Source organism: Somniosus microcephalus, chromosome 1 (genome assembly GCF_052327205.1).
Source record: "Somniosus microcephalus isolate GS21.2 chromosome 1, FLI_Smic_1.0, whole genome shotgun sequence".
Classification (NCBI taxonomy): Eukaryota; Metazoa; Chordata; class Chondrichthyes; order Squaliformes; family Somniosidae; genus Somniosus; species Somniosus microcephalus.
Genome location: NC_140987.1, coordinates 391138864 through 391155956, shown reverse-complemented (window position 1 = coordinate 391155956; position 17093 = coordinate 391138864). Strand labels below are relative to the sequence as shown.

At 49.5% G+C, this 17093-nt stretch overlaps 1 protein-coding gene across 1 annotated transcript; it reads right to left on the bottom strand.

Moving 5' to 3' along the window:
- Positions 1 to 12151: 12151 nt before the first annotated feature.
- LOC147125092 (uncharacterized) lies at positions 12152 to 16832 on the bottom strand. Its single transcript, XM_085997249.1, has 6 exons — positions 16520 to 16832; positions 16078 to 16294; positions 15882 to 15973; positions 14274 to 14413; positions 14061 to 14165; positions 12152 to 12423 (listed from the first exon to the last, which is right to left on the bottom strand). The coding sequence occupies exons 1-6, from the start codon at positions 16647 to 16649 to the stop codon at positions 12316 to 12318; spliced, it is 792 nt and encodes a 263-aa protein (XP_085853375.1). The 5' UTR covers positions 16650 to 16832; the 3' UTR covers positions 12152 to 12315.
- Between the last annotated feature and the right edge of the window lie 261 nt (positions 16833 to 17093).

Sequence of the window (17093 nt, the reverse complement as noted above, 5' to 3'; positions counted from 1 at the left end):
CGGAAAGCCTGAAGGGAGGTGTCAAACAGGGTGGCCTCCAACAGCGTGGTTGCCAGGATTCCGTGCAATGCCGAAAAAAGTTCAAAGACCTCACTCGGGTTGTCAGGGTGAGTACCCTTTCCAGTGTCCTCCTCATCCCTGCATTTGCACCTCAGTTTATGGGCAAAGGGACCTGAAAGCCTTAATGCCCAGCCCTCATCCAGCAGCTATGGGACTGTCATGAAAATCACTTGCACATTCAGGACTTTACACACTGTCAGGGCTATTCCACCATGGGAGGCAGTGCAGACAAGATCAGGGCTTCACACTGTACTTAGAGGCCGTCCTTTCTCTTGCAGGGCAAGGTGGCGCACAACCGAAGGCAGCAACGTGAGACCGGGGGAGGCCATCCTGACCTCAAACAGCTCTCCGACCTGGAGCAGCGTGTGGAGCGCATTATGTCAGGCCGGCTGATTGGCCCCGTCGCCAGTGGAGATGCCGACCCTGTTGTGGGCCCCAATGGTAAGGGCATCACCTTTTTGACCTCTCTCTTTCCACTTGCAGCTCAGAACATCATCCTTTGTCACTGTCGGACCAATGCAGTGCATAGCAGCACTCATGCCTCCCTCGCTGCCGCCCTGTCCTCACTCTAAAGCAACTCCTGTGCCTCCCTGCTTTCAGATGCTGAATCGCCAGGTGAGGAGGTGGGCCCTCAAGCTGGCACTGTGAGTGAATCGGAGGGCGAGGAGGAGGAAGAGGAAGCCGGACCATCAGTGCCACCCTCAGCCGAGGCAGCCCATGGCGATGATGGGGACACGTCTTCCCTGGAGGGGAGCAGGGGGGAAGGGCCAGAGGAGAGTGAAGCTCCGGGGCCCAGCGGGCTGCAGCAATGTGGGAGGGGTGGGGTAGCTCGGCGGCCTTCTCCCCGGAGGGTGAGTGCGGCCTCCAGTCCTGCTACGGTGAGCGCAGAGAAGGTGCGGCTCCTAGCGGAAATGGCCGTCCAGGCTGAGCGCAGGCACACTGAGCTCATGGCTGCAGTGGCAAGGATGCCTGACTCCATAGAGTCACTGTCAAGGAGTGTGCAGGAATTTGGGGCAGCACAGGCCAGGAGTCTGCAACAATTCAGTGCAGCACAGGCCAGGAGTCTGCAGGACTTCAAGGCAGCACAGGCGGCTTCTAGCCAAGTGCTCAGTCGTGCCGTGTATTCACTGGCTGGTGTCATGTGGACACAGACCAGGGCCACACGGGCACTAACTGCTGCCACCCTCGCTGGATCGGCCAGGCATCGCCAGGGCACTCGCCGCACCGCAGCAGCCCAGCAGTCTGCAGTGCTGGCCCGTGCGAGTGCCAATGTATCAGGTGACCAGGGAGTACCTGTGATCTGTCAGGTTGGCAGCATTCCTGCAGCCGAAACTGTCACTCCTCCATTGCAGCTGCCACCAGCCGCTGGACAGACTGCTGCAGCCCAAGCAGAGTTGGAGCAGTCAGCAGCCGGCCCCTCCAGACCCAGGGCTGGTCCAGGCCGACCCCCAAGGGCATCTGCCGTCTCGCCATCTGACCCTCAGCAGCCTTCCCCCAGCCTTGCTGCAGCCACTGGGGTCCCATTGAGGAGGAGCTGCAGGGCGGGCAGGGGCCAGTCACGGATGCGAAACGCATCACCCTCGCAGGGGAAAAAGTAGAAGGTGTGGCCAAATGTTTTGTTTCACTTGTAAAGGCCGATACTGGTCTCTTTGTTTTACTTGTAAAGGCCGAGACTGGACTATTTGTTTTTTTGGAAAGGCCGAGACTGGTCTATTTGTTTTTTTGGAAAGGCCGAGACTGGTCTATTTGTTTTTTTGGAAAGGCCGAGAGTGGTCTATTTGTGTTTCTGTAAAGGCCGAGACTGGTCTATTTGTGTTTTTGGCGGGGGCTTCTCTCCATTAGTTTGTTATGTGGGAAGGGCACAGAGGTATCAAAGTAATACATTTTCTGAAATCGCACTGTCCATGCTTTCTTTTGGAAGTCTTGGTTGCCCTGCTAGGCTGAGGGCTTGTGGAGTGGCGACATTCATCTTGTGCCATTAAGCCATTCCCTGAGAGGGGGCCTAGAACCGACGTGCAATAAGCCGCCGACGGGCGGCCCTTGCACTTTCTGCCTCCCTCCTGTGCTGGTCCTCCTCCTCCTCCTCCTCCTACTCTGTTGGTCCTCCAATGTCTGGTGGCAGTGGCTGAGTCCTGCGGATAGCCAGGTTGTGCAGCATGCAGCACACGACAATGAATTGGGAGACTCGCTCAGGCGAGTACTGTAGGGCTCCTCTGGAACGATCCAGACAGTGGAACCGTTGCTTCAGGATGCCGATTGTTTGCTCAATGATGTTCCTGGTTGCTTGATGGCTGTCATTGTATCCCTCTTCAGCAGGGGTGCGGGGCGCACGGAGCGGGGTCATCAGCCAGGTGCACAAAGGATAGCCTTTGTCCCCGAGAAGCCATCCTCGTGGGTGAGGCTGGGCCTGGAACATGTCTGCCACAGAAGTCTGGCGCAGGATGAAGGCATCGTGGCTGCTGCCTGGAACGCGGGCATTGACAGCTAGGATGAGCTGCCTGTGGTCACACACCAACTGCACGTTGAGCGAATGGTAGCCCTTCCGGTTGCGGTAATTCTCGGCATTCTCTAGAGGTGCCCGCAAAGCCACATGCATGCAGTCAATGGCGCCCTGCACCATGGGGAAGCCCGCTAATGCTGCAAAGCCCATTGCACGCTGTTGCCGCTTGTCAACGGTCACGGAGAAGGAGATGAACTGACGTCTCCTTCTGAAAAGGGCATTGGTCACCTGGCGGATGCAGCAATGTACCGCAAACTGGGAGATGTTGGAAATGTCCCCAGTAGCGGATTGGAAGGAGCCGGTGGCATAGAAGTTGAGAGACACCGTCACCTTCACTGCCACCGACAGAGACGTCCTGCTCCTCAGCTGTGGCTGCAGATCTCCGCGAAGCAGGTGGCAGATCTCAGTGACCACCGCCCTTCTGAATCGCAGCCTCCAAACACACTGCTCGTCAGACATGTTCAGATATGAGAACTGCTGGCGGTATACCCTGGGTGGGTAAGGCCTCCTTTGCCGACGCCTGTTGCCCCTTCTCCGTCTGGCCATGACTGGCACTCTCTCATGGCGTCTCTGAGCCCTTTGAATGCAATGGAGAAGCCCAATGTTTCCACCCATTGCAGCCCCCATTATATGTTTCCAATCAATGCTATGGCTCTGAAGTTAAAGACAAGTGCAAAGCTGTGGCCTGAAGCCACAAGTGCCTGTGCGAGTGTTGAGCCAAACCAGAAAGCTCTCTACCTTTGTCTCTCTCCAAAGATCCGTCTCTCACAAAGAAGGAGTGTTGCAAAATGGCTGCCATTTCTACCGCAGGAGGAGTGCCCTTTAATTAGTGCCCCCCGCAGTGACTGGGAACCGTTCCCCTCTACCAGTCGCTAGGGGCGCCAGGCGCACAATAGGCCGGCGCCACTGAATTTCCGGTTTGGGGCGCACAAAGGGCGTTGCACCATGAAATGACGTCAGGATCTGCGCGCGCAGCTGAGCGCGCGCAAAGGCTTGGCGCCGCCGCTAAATCTTAACTGAAGTTGGCGAGAGGCGCAGATCGCGCTGCGCCCGGGCGCTAGCTGCTTAGCACCCCACATCTCCTCCTCCTAAGGCACTGGCGGCTGGCACAAACAACTGAATTTCTAGGCCTGTGTGTATGTAGATAAACCTGTATAATCCCCTTTTAACTGCTCTATTCCCCTCCCCCCGCAAGACAGTTGCAAGCTGAGAGGAATAAGGCATGTTCAGACTTGCCTGCTGCTGAGAGAAGGAAAACCAATCAGGTTCCAGCAGGTGACCAATCCGTGAGTCATCACAGGTTCGCGGGCTTTACGAATTCAGTACTGTATTGTGAGAGTTGGAGTAAAGACCTATTTCTTGTAGCTCGCTGTGTTGCCTATTTCTTTACGCGGGAGACCGTAGTCCCCCACAACACCTCAATAAGGTCTCCCCTCAGCCTGCTCTGCTCCAAGGAAAACAGACCCAGCCTACCCAGTCTTTCCTCATAGCTAAGATTCACTACTCCTTGCAACATCCTTGTAAATCTCCTCTGTACCCTCTCTAGTGCAATCACATCTTTTCTGTAATGTGGTGACCAGAACTGCATGCAGCACTCTAGCTGAGGCCTAATTAGCGTTTTATACAGTTGAAGCATAACCCTCCTGCTCTTGTATTCTATGCCACGGCTAATAAAGGCAAGCATTCCGTTTGCCTTCTTAACCACCTTATCTACCTGGCCTGCTACATTCAGGGATTTGTGGACATGCACTCCAAGGTCCCTTTGTTCCTCTACACTACTGAATGTCCTACCATTTAATGTATATTCCCTTTCCTTGTTAGCCCTCCCCAAATGCATTACCTCACACTTCTCTGGATTAAATTCCATTTGCCACTGTTCTGCCCACCTGACCAATTTATTGATATCTTCCTGCAGTCTGCAGCTTCCTTCTTCAGTATCAACCACACAGCCAATTTTAGTATCATCTGCAAACTTCTTAATCATACCCCCTATATTCAAGTCTAGATCGTTGATATATACCACAAAAAGCAAGGGACCTAGTACTGAGCCCTGCGGAACCCCACTGGAAACAGCCTTCCAGTCACAAAAACACCCATCAACCATTACCCTCTGCTTCCTGTCTTCAAGCCAGTTTTGAATCCAACTTGACACTTTGCCCTGGATCCCATGGGCTTTTAACTTGGTGACCAGTCTGCCATGTGGAACCTTATCAAAAGACTTGCTAAAGTCAATATACACTACATCAAACGCACTACCTTTATCTACCCTCCTTGTTACCTCCTCAAAAAATTAATTCAAGTTTGTCAGACACGACCTTCCCTTAACAAATCCGTGCTGATTATCCTTGATTAATCCATGTCTTTCTAAATGAAAATTTGTCCTGTCCTTCAGAATTCTTTCCAATAATTTTCCCACCAGCGAGGTTAGGCTAACTGGCCTGTAATTACTTGGTCCATCCTTTTCTCACTTTTTAAACAAGGGCACCACATTAGCAGTCCTCCAGTCCTCCGGCACCACAACTGAAGCCAGAGAGGACTGAAAAATGATGGTCAGGGCCTCTGCTATTTCCTCTTTTTCTTCCCTTAACAGCCTGGGATACATTTCATCCAGGCCGGGGGATTTATCCAATTTTAAAGCTGCTAAACCCGTTAATACTTCCTCTCTCACTATGTTTATTTCATCTAATATTTCACACTGCTCCCCCCGATAGCAATGTCTGCTTCGCCCCTCTCCTTTGTGAAAACAGACGCAAAGTATTCATTAAGAACCCTACCGACGTCTCCAGGCTCCACACACACATTACCCTCATGATCTCTAATAGGCCCTACCCTTTCTTTAGTTATCCTCTTACTCTTAATATATTTATAAAACATCTTTGGGTTTTCCTTGACTTTACTTGCCAATAATTTTTCATGCTCTCTCTTTGCTTTCCTAATATCCTTTTTAATTGCACCCCTGCACTTTCTGTACTCCTCTTAAGATTCTGGAGTCTTTAGCCCTCAGTATCTGTCATACGCCTCCCGTTTTTGCTTTATCCTACCCGGTATGTCTCTAGACATCCAAGGGGCTCTAGATTTGTTAGTCCCAATTTTTTCTTTAAGAGCACATATTTGGTCTGAACCCTCCTGATCTCCTCCTTGAATGCCTCCCACTGCTCTGACACTGATTTACCTTCAAGTAGCTGTTTCCAGTCCACTATGGCTAAATCCCCTCTGAGCTTAACAAAATTTGCTTTTCCCCAATTTAGAATTTTTATTCCTGGTCTATCCTTGTCTTTTTCAATAAGTACTTTAAATCTAACAGAATTATGGTCTCTAGCACCAAAAGCTCCAACACTGATACGCCTTCTACGTGCCCAGCTTCATTCCCTAAAACTAAGTCCAGAAACGCCCCCTCCCTTGTTAGGCTTGCTACATACTGGCTAAAAAACCTCCTTATTGACCACTATCTAGCCCTTGATTCCTCTGTCCTTCCGATTTGCTTTCTACATTTTTGTTTTCCAATTACAGTTTTTCTTTACTGGGAATGGAAAATAAGATGGTAGTTGCTGTTATGTCACTCTTGCTTCATTTACATGGGATTTGAAAGCTTGTGCCCCCCACCCCACCCCATACCTCGTGGGAAACCTCAGAAAAACAAAGGAGCTGGAAACCTTGACCTGCAATTTCTGTGGGAGTTCTCCAGCAGGAAATTGCCAGAACACTTAGAGAACTCGATCAAACAGCTAAAAACAGCTGTTTACACTGTGGTAAACCACTGTTTGTATTCCTGTTTGTCCTGTTTGTATTCCACTGTGTACATGCCTGGACATGCCTTGGCTGACTCCTCCCACAGGTCCCAGTATAAAGGTGACTGCTCCCCAGCCCTTGGTATCCTGGACCGGTCGACCACTCGAGGCAGACCTCCATTCTGTTGTTAATAAAAGCCTTTGGTTACTCTTCTAACTCTCAGTCTTTTATGAGTAATTGATAGCGCATCAATTTTATTAACAACATTTTTATAATGGAGAAGATCCTCACACCAGCATGCCTGGACTTAGATCATCGGGAGGCGGACTCATCCATCAAGTTTACTCACTGGCTTAAGTGTTTCGAAAAATTCCTGACCGCCTCCGAAGCAATCAAATCGGACGAGGACAAGCTGGATGTCCTGACCTCCAAAGTGAACCACCGAGTGTACTCGGTCATCCAAGACGCGACCTCGTACGCGGACGCTATCAAGCTCCTCAAGGACCAGTACACGCGCCCAGTGAACGAAGTGTACGCCAGGCACCTTCTGGGGAGTCGTAAACAACAACCTGGGGAATCGACCATGGAATACCTTCAGGCACTGTCTGTGCTTGGCCGGGCCTGTGGTTGTAAGGATGTAAAGGCCGCCGTGTACACAGAGGAACTTATCCGGGACGCTTTTGTATCGGGCCACAGATCCAATTACACCCGACAGCAACTGTTGGAGCAGAGTAACCTCGACCTCAACAAGGCCTCTGAACTCGCACTATCGTTGGATGCAGCCTACCAGGGCATGGATGCCTACTCCTCTGCACCGTGGACGCTGTGGGGAATGACAGCCTGGGACACGGTAGGACCGCCTCATAGCGCCGTGCCACCCCAGCCACACCCCAACAACGGCCCAACTACCGCAGCAGTGTCCCAAGGCCAGACAGCAGTGCCCCAAGTCCAGAAATGCTACTTCTGTGGCCAGGCAAAACACCCCAGAGCGCGCTGCCCGGCGAAAAACGCGATCTGCTCGGGCTGCGGGAAGAAGGGACACTACGCTAGCGTCTGCAGGGCCAAAGCCACCCCGAACCCCAGCAGCGCCGCATGTGGGCCATGCGGGCCGCCATCTTGGACCTCCCCGGCCATGTGCGAATCACCGGTACAGCAGCCATTTTGGACGCCTCCAGCCACATGGGGATCATGGACGCCGCCACCTTGGATGACAGCCGGGACGCAGCAGGCCCCCGACACCGCCCCATCTGATACCCGCAGCGACACACCGACCCCTACGCTGGCATCCGTTACACTGGACCAAGCGAGACCGCACCAACTGGCCAGTTCCACAATGGACATTAAGGTAAATGGTCACGATACAATCTGCCTTTTTGACTCTGGGAGCACGGAGAGCTTCATCCACCCCGACACGGTGCGGCGTTGCTCTCTCCCAGTCCTGCCTGCGCAACAGCGGATTTCTATGGCCTCCGAGTCCCAGTCGGCGGACATCGGCGGCTACTGCGTGGTGACACTCGTAGTAGACGGGACCGTGTACGATCATTTTAAACTTCTGGTCCTGCCTGACCTCTGCGCTGCCGTCCTGCTGGGGTTAGATTTTCAGTGCCACCTTAAAAGTGTTACGATGGCGTACGGTGGACCCCTACCCCCACTCACAGTCCGCAGCCAGCAGCTTCCAAATTGCCCACCGCGCACCAGGTGCAACCTCTCCACACTCAGAGTCACCCCCCCACCACTGTTTGCTAACCTCACCCCCGACTGTAAGCCCATCGCCACAAAGAGCAGGCGATACAGTGCCGGGGACAGGGTTTTCATTAAAACCGAAGTGGAGCGGCTCCTGAAAGAAGGGATTATTGAGGGCAGCACCAGCCCCTGGCGAGCCCAGGTTGTGGTCGTTAAGACCGGCGAGAAGCAGCGCCTGGTCATCGACTACAGCCAGACAATAAATCGCTACACCCTGCTGGACGCCTACCCACTCCCCCGTATAGCTGATATGGTCAACCAGATCGCGCAGTACCGCGTCTTCTCGACCATTGACCTGAAATCAGCGTACCACCAGCTCCCCATCCGCCCTGAGGACCGCCAGTACACTGCCTTTGAGGCAAACGGCCGCCTCTATCACTTCCTTAGGGTTCCCTTTGGCGTCACCAACGGGGTCTCCGTCTTCCAAAGGGAGATGGACCGGATGGTAGATCAAAATGCGTTGCAGGCCACTTTCCCATATCTGGACAATGTGACCATCTGCGGCCATGACTTGCAGGACCATGACGCAAACCTCGAAAAATTCCTCCGCACCGCCCAACTCCTAAACCTGACATATAACAAGGAGAAGTGCATATTCCGCACAAACCGCCTCGCCATCCTTGGCTGTGTTGTGGAACACGGAGTCATCGGCCCCGACCCCGACCGGATGCGTCCCCTTATGGAACTTCCACTGCCCCACTGCCTCAAGGCCCTGAAGAGGTGCCTAGGGTTTTTCTCCTATTACGCCCAGTGGGTCCCCTACTATGCGGACAAGGCCCGTCCGCTGATCAAGTCCACCTCTTTTCCCTTGACGGCAGAGGCCCGCTTAGCCTTCCACCGTATCAAGGAGGACATTGCCAAAGCCACCATGCACGCAGTGGACGAATCCATCCCCTTCCAGGTGGAAAGCGACGCGTCCGACTTTGCCCTGGCCGCTACCCTCAATCAGGCGGGGAGACCCGTGGCCTTCTTTTCACGAACCCTCCAAGGCCCGGAGACCAGACACTCCGCTGTTGAGAAGGAGGCCCAGGCGATTGTGGAGGCTGTGCGTCATTGGAGGCACTACCTGGCCGGAAAACGATTTACCCTGCTCACTGACCAGCGTTCAGTTGCTTTTATGTTTAACAACAAGCAGAGGGGCAAAATCAAAAATGACAAGATCTTGAGGTGGAGAATCGAACTTTCCACCTACAACTACGAGATCTTGTACCGGCCCGGGAAGCTAAATGAACCCCCGGATGCGCTATCACGTGGCACCTGCGCCAGCGCGCAGATCGATAGACTACGGGCCCTCCACAATGACCTCTGCCACCCGGGGGTCACCAGGTTCTTCCACCTCATCAAGGCCCGCAACCTGCCTTACTCTATTGAGGAGGTCAGGATCATGACCAGGAACTGCCAAGTCTGCGCTGAGTGCAAACCGCACTTTTATAGACCAGACAGGGCCCACCTGATAAAAGCCACTCGCCCCTTCGAGCGCCTGAGCGTTGATTTTAAAGGGCCTCTCCCCTCCTCCGACCCCAATGTGTACTTCCTCAATATTATTGATGAGTACTCCCGTTTCCCGTTCGCCTTCCCCTGCCCGGACATGACCAGTGCCACGGTCATTAAATGTCTGAACAACCTCTTCACCCTGTTCGGCTTCCCCAGCTATATCCATAGCGACCGGGGCTCATCGTTTATGAGCGACGAACTCCGTCAGCACCTGCTAACTAGGGGTATTGCCACAAGCAGGACCACCAGTTACAACCCCCGGGGGAACGGACAGGTGGAAAGAGAAAATGCGACAGTTTGGAAGGCCGTCCTGCTAGCCTTAAAGTCTAGGGGCCTTCCAACCTCCCGCTGGCAGGATGTACTCCCCGATGCGCTCCACTCTATTCGGTCACTGCTCTGCACTGCCACTAACGCCACCCCTCATGAGAAAATGTTTGTCTTCCCAAGGAAGTCCACATCGGGGACATCGCTACCGCCATGGCTGACGTCCCCAGGGCCGGTCCTACTGAGAAGACACGTGAGGACCCATAAAACGGACCCCCTGGTCGAGAGGGTCGACCTCCTCCACGCCAACCCCCAGTATGCTTACATCGCATACCCGGACGGGCGGGAGGACACAGTCTCCATAAGAGACCTTGCACCCTCGGGGGCCGCAGTAACCCACTACCCACTACCACCCCCCCCCACGATCCGATATCCAGCCCCAGCAGACGGCAGGCCTGGGCCCCGCGACCCGCTCGACATCTACGAGGACGACACGCCTGTGCCACAGCCTACGCTGGACTCGACGCCGGAAGCTTCACTACCCCTGCCGTCGCCACGCCGATCACAGCGGCAGACAAGACCTCCGGAGAGACTCCAATACACTAACTTTTAATACACTTCACCCCGCCGGACTCAATTTTAAACAAGGGGTGAATGTGGTAAACCACTGTTTGTATTCCTGTTTGTCCTGTTTCTATTCCACTGTGTACATGCCTGGACATGCCTCGGCTGACTCCTCCCACAGGTCCTAGTATAAAGGTGACTGCTCCCCAGCCCTTGGTATCCTGGACCGGTCGACCACTCGAGGCAGACCTCCATTCTGTTGTTAATAAAAGCCTTTGGTTACTCTTCTAACTCTCAGTCTTTTATGAATAATTGATAGCGCATCATACACTATTTCACTAGGGTTCCCACTGATCTTCCACCTAAGTTGTAGTGAGAGAACAAGAGAATGTGGTCAAAACTCTCCCCCCGCCCGGTGTCATGGGTCTCCACCCCTTTTTCCTCTGCTTTGCCCCTGGAACTGAGTTTTCCCCAAGCTCAAAGCAGAGGAATGTCAGCTTCCTGTGTTTTCAGGAAACAAAACCACCTTGAGTGATGGAGCTATATTTTCTGCTAGATTCTACCTTGATTTTTTATGAGGCAATACATTAGAAGGCTATTGGAGAGTTATGACAGCTGTTGGCCAAATACCTGCAGCCCACTTTAACAAGGAGCACAGCATTGTCTGCAGCAGTGAAAGTGACCACTGCCATGAATTTCATTGGTATTGGACCTTTCCAGCCATCTTCAGGTGGTCTTTGTCACATTAGTCAGGCAGCAGCTCACTGCTGTGTAAAAAAGTTCACTGATCCTATTTTTAGATAGGCCTCACAGTTCATTACCTTCGCTGTCCTCAATACGGCCTTCTCTGCATTGGGGAGGCCAAACGCAGATTGCGTGACCCCTTTGTGGAACACCCCCGTTCAGTCTGCAAGCATGACCCCGCTCGCATGTCATTTTAATTCTCCACCCCACTCCCACTCTGTCTTCTCTGTCCATGGCCTCCTACACTGTTCTAATGAAGCTCATAGGAAGCTTGAGGAACAGCACCTCATCATTCAATTAGGCACTTTACAGTATCAACATTAAGTTCAACAATTTCAGATCATAACAACTGCTTCCATTTTTTCAGACAGCAGCTTATGGTAATGATTCTGCTGTTGTCATTTGCAGCTCCTCTTGACCCATCTTTTGTTTCTTTACTTGTCCATTTACCACCCGCTTTTGCCTTGCACCATCATCCATTTTGTCATTTATTCACTCATGCCTTCCACCCTATCACAGACATTACCTTTTGTTCTTTCCTCCCCTCCCCCTTTCCCTGCCTCTATACTTCTTTAAAAGCTATTACATCTCTAACTTTTTCCAGTCCTGATGAAAGGTCATCGACCTAAAACATTAACTCAGTTTCTCGCTCCACAGATGCTGCCTGACCTGCTGAGTATTTCCAGCATTTTCTGTTTCCATTGCTCGGAGTCCATACGCTCCCTCAGACTCCGGTGGGACATGATATATCATTTGAGTCAGTATGCCAAGTGAGTGCACACTGAATGTACCTATTTCTCAGGCACATCACCAGGGGTTTTCCTGAGGGATAGGCAGACGTTATTACCTGGAGCAGGTAGAAGCATTGAAGTGAAATCCAACTGAGTTGGGAGTGATGTACACAAACCATTTGTCTCATTCTCCTGGGTCTCTGCTGGTGCAGGTCCAAATAACGTGAGCCATGTAACTTATACCAGAAAGGTGTTTTTTTTACTTTTCAGGTGCAATTGTTATGTGGTGGTGTCTGTATCCATAATTTGTAGAAATCACAACTTTGTACATAAATAACAAGAGTTTATTATTTGACTCTAATCTGTGAACATTTATGATTCCTTAGTTCAGTAAGAAGTAACAGCTATTCAGCAAGCATATTTGAATGTTTATGTCTTCAGTTGCAAGATTTTGACATCAATCGCTTGAGGGTTGCTGTAACTTTTTCAGAAGGTTTTAGTAAAGGTATTTGGCGCATTGTTTTGAAAGTGGTTGAACTTGTCGTCTCCAGCTACCAGCACCGTCGCAGGGAAAGAACGGGGTCTGTCTGGATCCTGAAAAAAGCAACAATCAGCATTAGTAATCAAGTAACAAGAAGCTCGGGTCAAATGTACATCACACAGTTATAGAAAGAGGGGGTATGTTGGGTCAATAATGAATTACATTTGAACTAACATTTATTTGTGTTTAATTCTGGTTGGCCTTATTCCTGGAGGTTTGATCAGGTCCTAGTCGAGGTCCGGACCGCTATTGTGTGGGGTTTCTGGTCGAGTTAGTTGGCACTTGATGGTGGTTCGAAGATGCCTCTGGGTTTTAAACCCTCCTGCGGCATGTGTAAGGCCAATTCCCTGGCCTCGAGCAAGAAAAACAGCCAGGGCAAAATCGTCTGCAACAACTGCACCAGAAAATCCATGGCTCTGCCCACAGCTCGGCTTTGGGACCCAGAGCAGGTAGGATGGTACTGGGCGGGAGTTGAGAGGATGGGTTATCGAGCCGTGCAGGCCTGAACCGCATATTCAAAGTATTTTTCTCCTGGGTTGCCAGCAGCAGCCCTTGGGAGATCAATTGTCAATTATGGGAGACTCCCGACCAATATCCCCCATAAGCTGCACTGCCTCCTGCGCGACCTGCCGCCTGCAATGTGCGGCCCATTCAAAGTTTTGCGCATGCACAGTGTCAATAATATAAAAGCCGGTGAGTGGTCTGTGTGGGACCTTGCAGATGACTGCGTGGCCACGCAGCTTAGCGTGAACATTGCTCCCAAGTAATCCAGGAGGGTTGGCAACCCCAAGAGATCCATTGTATCAAATTGTACCAAATTCAGTTCTGTATCCATTATACCAATATTAACACAAAGGTAAAACACTGCATTTGTTAAACATAATATTGGGGCAACAATTCAAGTATAAAACGAAGTTTTACAACTGCCAGATACACGAATACTGTAAACTGGAACTGCTCTTGTAAAGAATTTAAATTTCTGCAATTTTAATCTCAAAGCTCGTTTCTCGAGGATCATCTGCAATCTGGTTTAGGTCAAACCCTGTTTATTCAACGAGGTAGTAAAATTTTCACAGCTACCTTGTATTATTTTACATGATTGATCTGTCAACTATAACAATTTTATAAAACTAACTTTATTATTTGGATAGCTTATGGGCTGTCAACAATTGTTTCAAGAATCAGAATGGTTGTATTTCCTGAATACAGCTGTTGCTTTTGACCATACAAACATTGGTGATATCATATCTTACCTAAATATCACAGACTGCAAGAATTTGTATGCTTTATAGATTTCATTCAGGGAGTCGGGGTCTTGGCTGCTGATGTGTGGGCTTTCTGCTCGTGTTAGTTGGAGCTTGGTGCAGGCTCAAAGATGCCATTGGGTCTGAAGCCGTCCTGCAGTGTGGGCAAGGACTGGAGCAGATAGGAAGGTGCGGGGCCGAGAATTGAGAGTATGGACCTCGGAGGTATGCATGCACGGACCGCGATACACAATACTTTTCTCTCGGGTTGATACAGCATCGCCCGGGAGATCAATCGTCATTTGCAGGAGACTCCCAGGCAGTCCGGGCGGACTGGCATCTCCATTTCTGATAAGGATTTCAGGTTAAGTGTTATAAAGAAAATACAAAACATTGAGATGTGTATGTTAGTCACATTTATATGTGGAGTGGAGTTAAATACTCACTTCAACAGGGTAGGCAGTGGTGGGGACATAGCGGATCACAAGGCCACATCTACGCCTGTTTGAGATGTTAGGTTCACTGAAGTGGACTGTCAGACCATCATGGACCTGCAACATTTTTTTAAATAACAGGCAATCAGTTTAATCACATAGCATGAAATTGATATATTTTCAGTCTAAATTATAATTTATTTTTAATTTCGGAATTCCACTTACAGACATTTCTCCTGCTTTGAGAGGACATTCAACAGCCTTCTCAGCTTCAACCAAATTCTTGGGAATCTCCTGATTTGAGGTCAGCATGTTCCCAGGATTAGCACCTGTTCCATGCTCTAGCAGCCCTAGTTTGTGGCTTCCTGCAAATATCATTGAGCACAGTATCACCCATCTAAGAAATATTTATAAATATTTTGTTATAAAATGATCAAATGTGCCTTTGGACTGGAAATCTGCAAATGTCACTCCATTATTTCAGAAGGGAGGGAGAGAAAAACCAGGTAAGTACAGACCCATCAGTTTAACATCAGTTATGGGGAAGTTACTGAAATCTATTATCAAGGACAGAGCAACTGAGCACTTGGACAAGTACAAGCTGATCAATGAGCCAGCATGGATTGTGAAGGGTAGGTCATGTCTGACTAATCTCATGGAATTTTTTGTGAAGTGCATTAGCATGGTGAATGGCAAGACGTCTATTGATGTCTATATGAACTTTCAGAAAGCATTTGATAATGTTCTGTGCAAGAGGTTATTGGTAAAAATGAAAGCGGACGGATTTTGAGGTAACCTTATGATATGAGTTGGTAATTGGTTGGGAGGTAGGACACAAAGAGCAGGGATAAAGGGAACATTCGCTGATTGGTGTGATGTGGCAAGTGGTGTTCCCCAGGGATCTGTTCCTGTCACCATATAATTATATATATACAAAACGACCTGGATGAAGAAATGGACAGCTGTATATCCAGTTTTGTAGACGACATCATGTTAGGAGGGACAGTCACTTGTGTAGATGGGAGTAGAACATTACAAAGGAACACAGACAGACTACATGAGGGGGCAAAATGATGGCAGATGATGTTCAAGGTGGGGAAGTGTGGATCCAAGAAAGACAAATTGGAATATTTTCTTAATGGCGAGAGACTAGGAGCTGCGGAGGATCAAAGTGGTTTGAGTGTCCATGTGCACAGATCATCGGAAAACTAAAGTGAGGAAGTGATGCTTCAGTTGTACAGAACCTTGGCCAGACACCATCTGTAGAACTGCATTCAGTTTTGGGCACCGAACTTCAGGAATACTGGCCTTGGTACAGCACAGATTCACCAGAATGATACCAGGGCTTAAACGGTTAAAATATGAGGACAAGTTGTCTAAATTTGGCTTTTATAACCTTGACTTTAGAAGGTTGAGCGATGATCTAATTGAGATCTTTAAAATGATAAAGGGATTCAATACAGTAGATACAGAAAAACTATTTCATCTGGTGGTGGAATCCAGAACAAGGGGAGTAATCGTAAGTTTGAGTTGGTCATTTAGAAGTGAAATCAAGAAGCACTTTTCCATACAATGGCTAGTGAAAATCTGGATCTTTCTACCTAAAGGGCTGTCGATACTGCATGAACTGAAATTTTCAAGACTGAAATTGTTAGTTAAGGGCATCAAGGGATATGGAAATAAGGCAGATAAATGGAGTTGAGGTACAGATCAGCCATGATCTAATTGACTGGCAGAACAGGCTTGAGGGGCTAAGTGACCTACTCCTGTGTCTATGTGCGAACCCAAAAAAGGGAGAATATAAACAAAGCCATCATTGCCTATAAATCTAACCTGGAATAACCTGCAGGACCCCATTTTCTCTGTCAACGTCATCGAAAGCCAACCACATAGATGCTACAGGGCCTCCTTCAAAGCCCCAGTAACTGTGGATGAATAACAGTATGAAGTTATGATTTTCGAGGGTTAAGCAACTGTTTCAATCAGAAGCATGTCTTAGTTGTCTGCTGCACTGTAATCCCCGACTCACCTGATGTCCTGATGCCAGGCAACATAGGGGGCCACGTTGTTTTTGTGAGGGACATCAGAGGCTGGATACTTACAGATAAACCGGGAGTCAAGCAGAATGACATTTGGACCCAAAATTGCAATCATCGTTTGTAGGGCATGGGGATTTGTGGCTAAATCCATCACCCACTTGTACTGTAAATGTACATTGTGCAGGTTGTACTGGGTGTATACTTTACCTAGAACACACACACAGAAGAAATCAAAAGAGAAAGTTAACTTCAGTTTTAAATTAATATTTTCTTATTGTAAATACAATCATGATGCCAGACGTTCATCAAAGACGCTGCATTAAATGTTGAGCCCCATTTCCAGACCTTACAGTGGATACATATTGTTGAGGTTTTCTTTAAAGTTGTATATATAAGGGCCTTTGAATAACTGGTACACAAATCTTTACTTACCACATTTATTCTCTAAGGCTGAAAAGTTCTGAACGGCCAGTGCAAGCTCATCCTTGTCTAGGACCTGAATTCCTGTAAGGTAGCCATTATTTTCATAGAACTTCTTCAGATCGCTTGCCTTGCTCTTCATATTAGTAACTTGTTTTGCTTTTCCACTGCTTTCTGAAGTTGTACGAGTGCTGATAGAGGCTAGCTGTACGTTGTGACTTAAATAGGTTACTCAGACACCTTCATTTGCATACATTTGCTTCACGTCTTCCTTGAACAGCGTCACTAACCTCCACCTGTCTGCCGTTGTTACATTGAGCAACCTCTCCCTTGATTCCTCCCACACCTTCCAAACAAAAGGTGTTGCTACAGGCACCTATATCGATCCCAGCCAAGACTGCATTTTTGTGTACATACGTAGAACATTTTTGTTCCAGTCCTACTCAGGTTACCTTCCTCACCTCTTTTTGCAAACGGTGTTGATGTCGCTTCCTGCTCTCACTCCAAATTTCCACCCCTCCCTTGCCTTCATATGGTCCACCTCCGATTCTTCCCTTCCCTTCCTTGACTTCGCTATCTCCATTTC

Coding starts and splice junctions, on each gene's coding strand:
- LOC147125092 (XM_085997249.1), bottom strand. CDS start 16,649: ATGAAGAGCAAGGCAAGCGATCTGAAGAAGTTCTATGAAAATAATGGC. Junction 16,295..16,519: donor AGCCTTAGAGAATAAATGTG/GTAAGTAAAGAT, acceptor TGTGTGTTCTAG/GTAAAGTATACACCCAGTAC. Junction 15,974..16,077: donor GCCTGGCATCAGGACATCAG/GTGAGTCGGGGA, acceptor ATTCATCCACAG/TTACTGGGGCTTTGAAGGAG.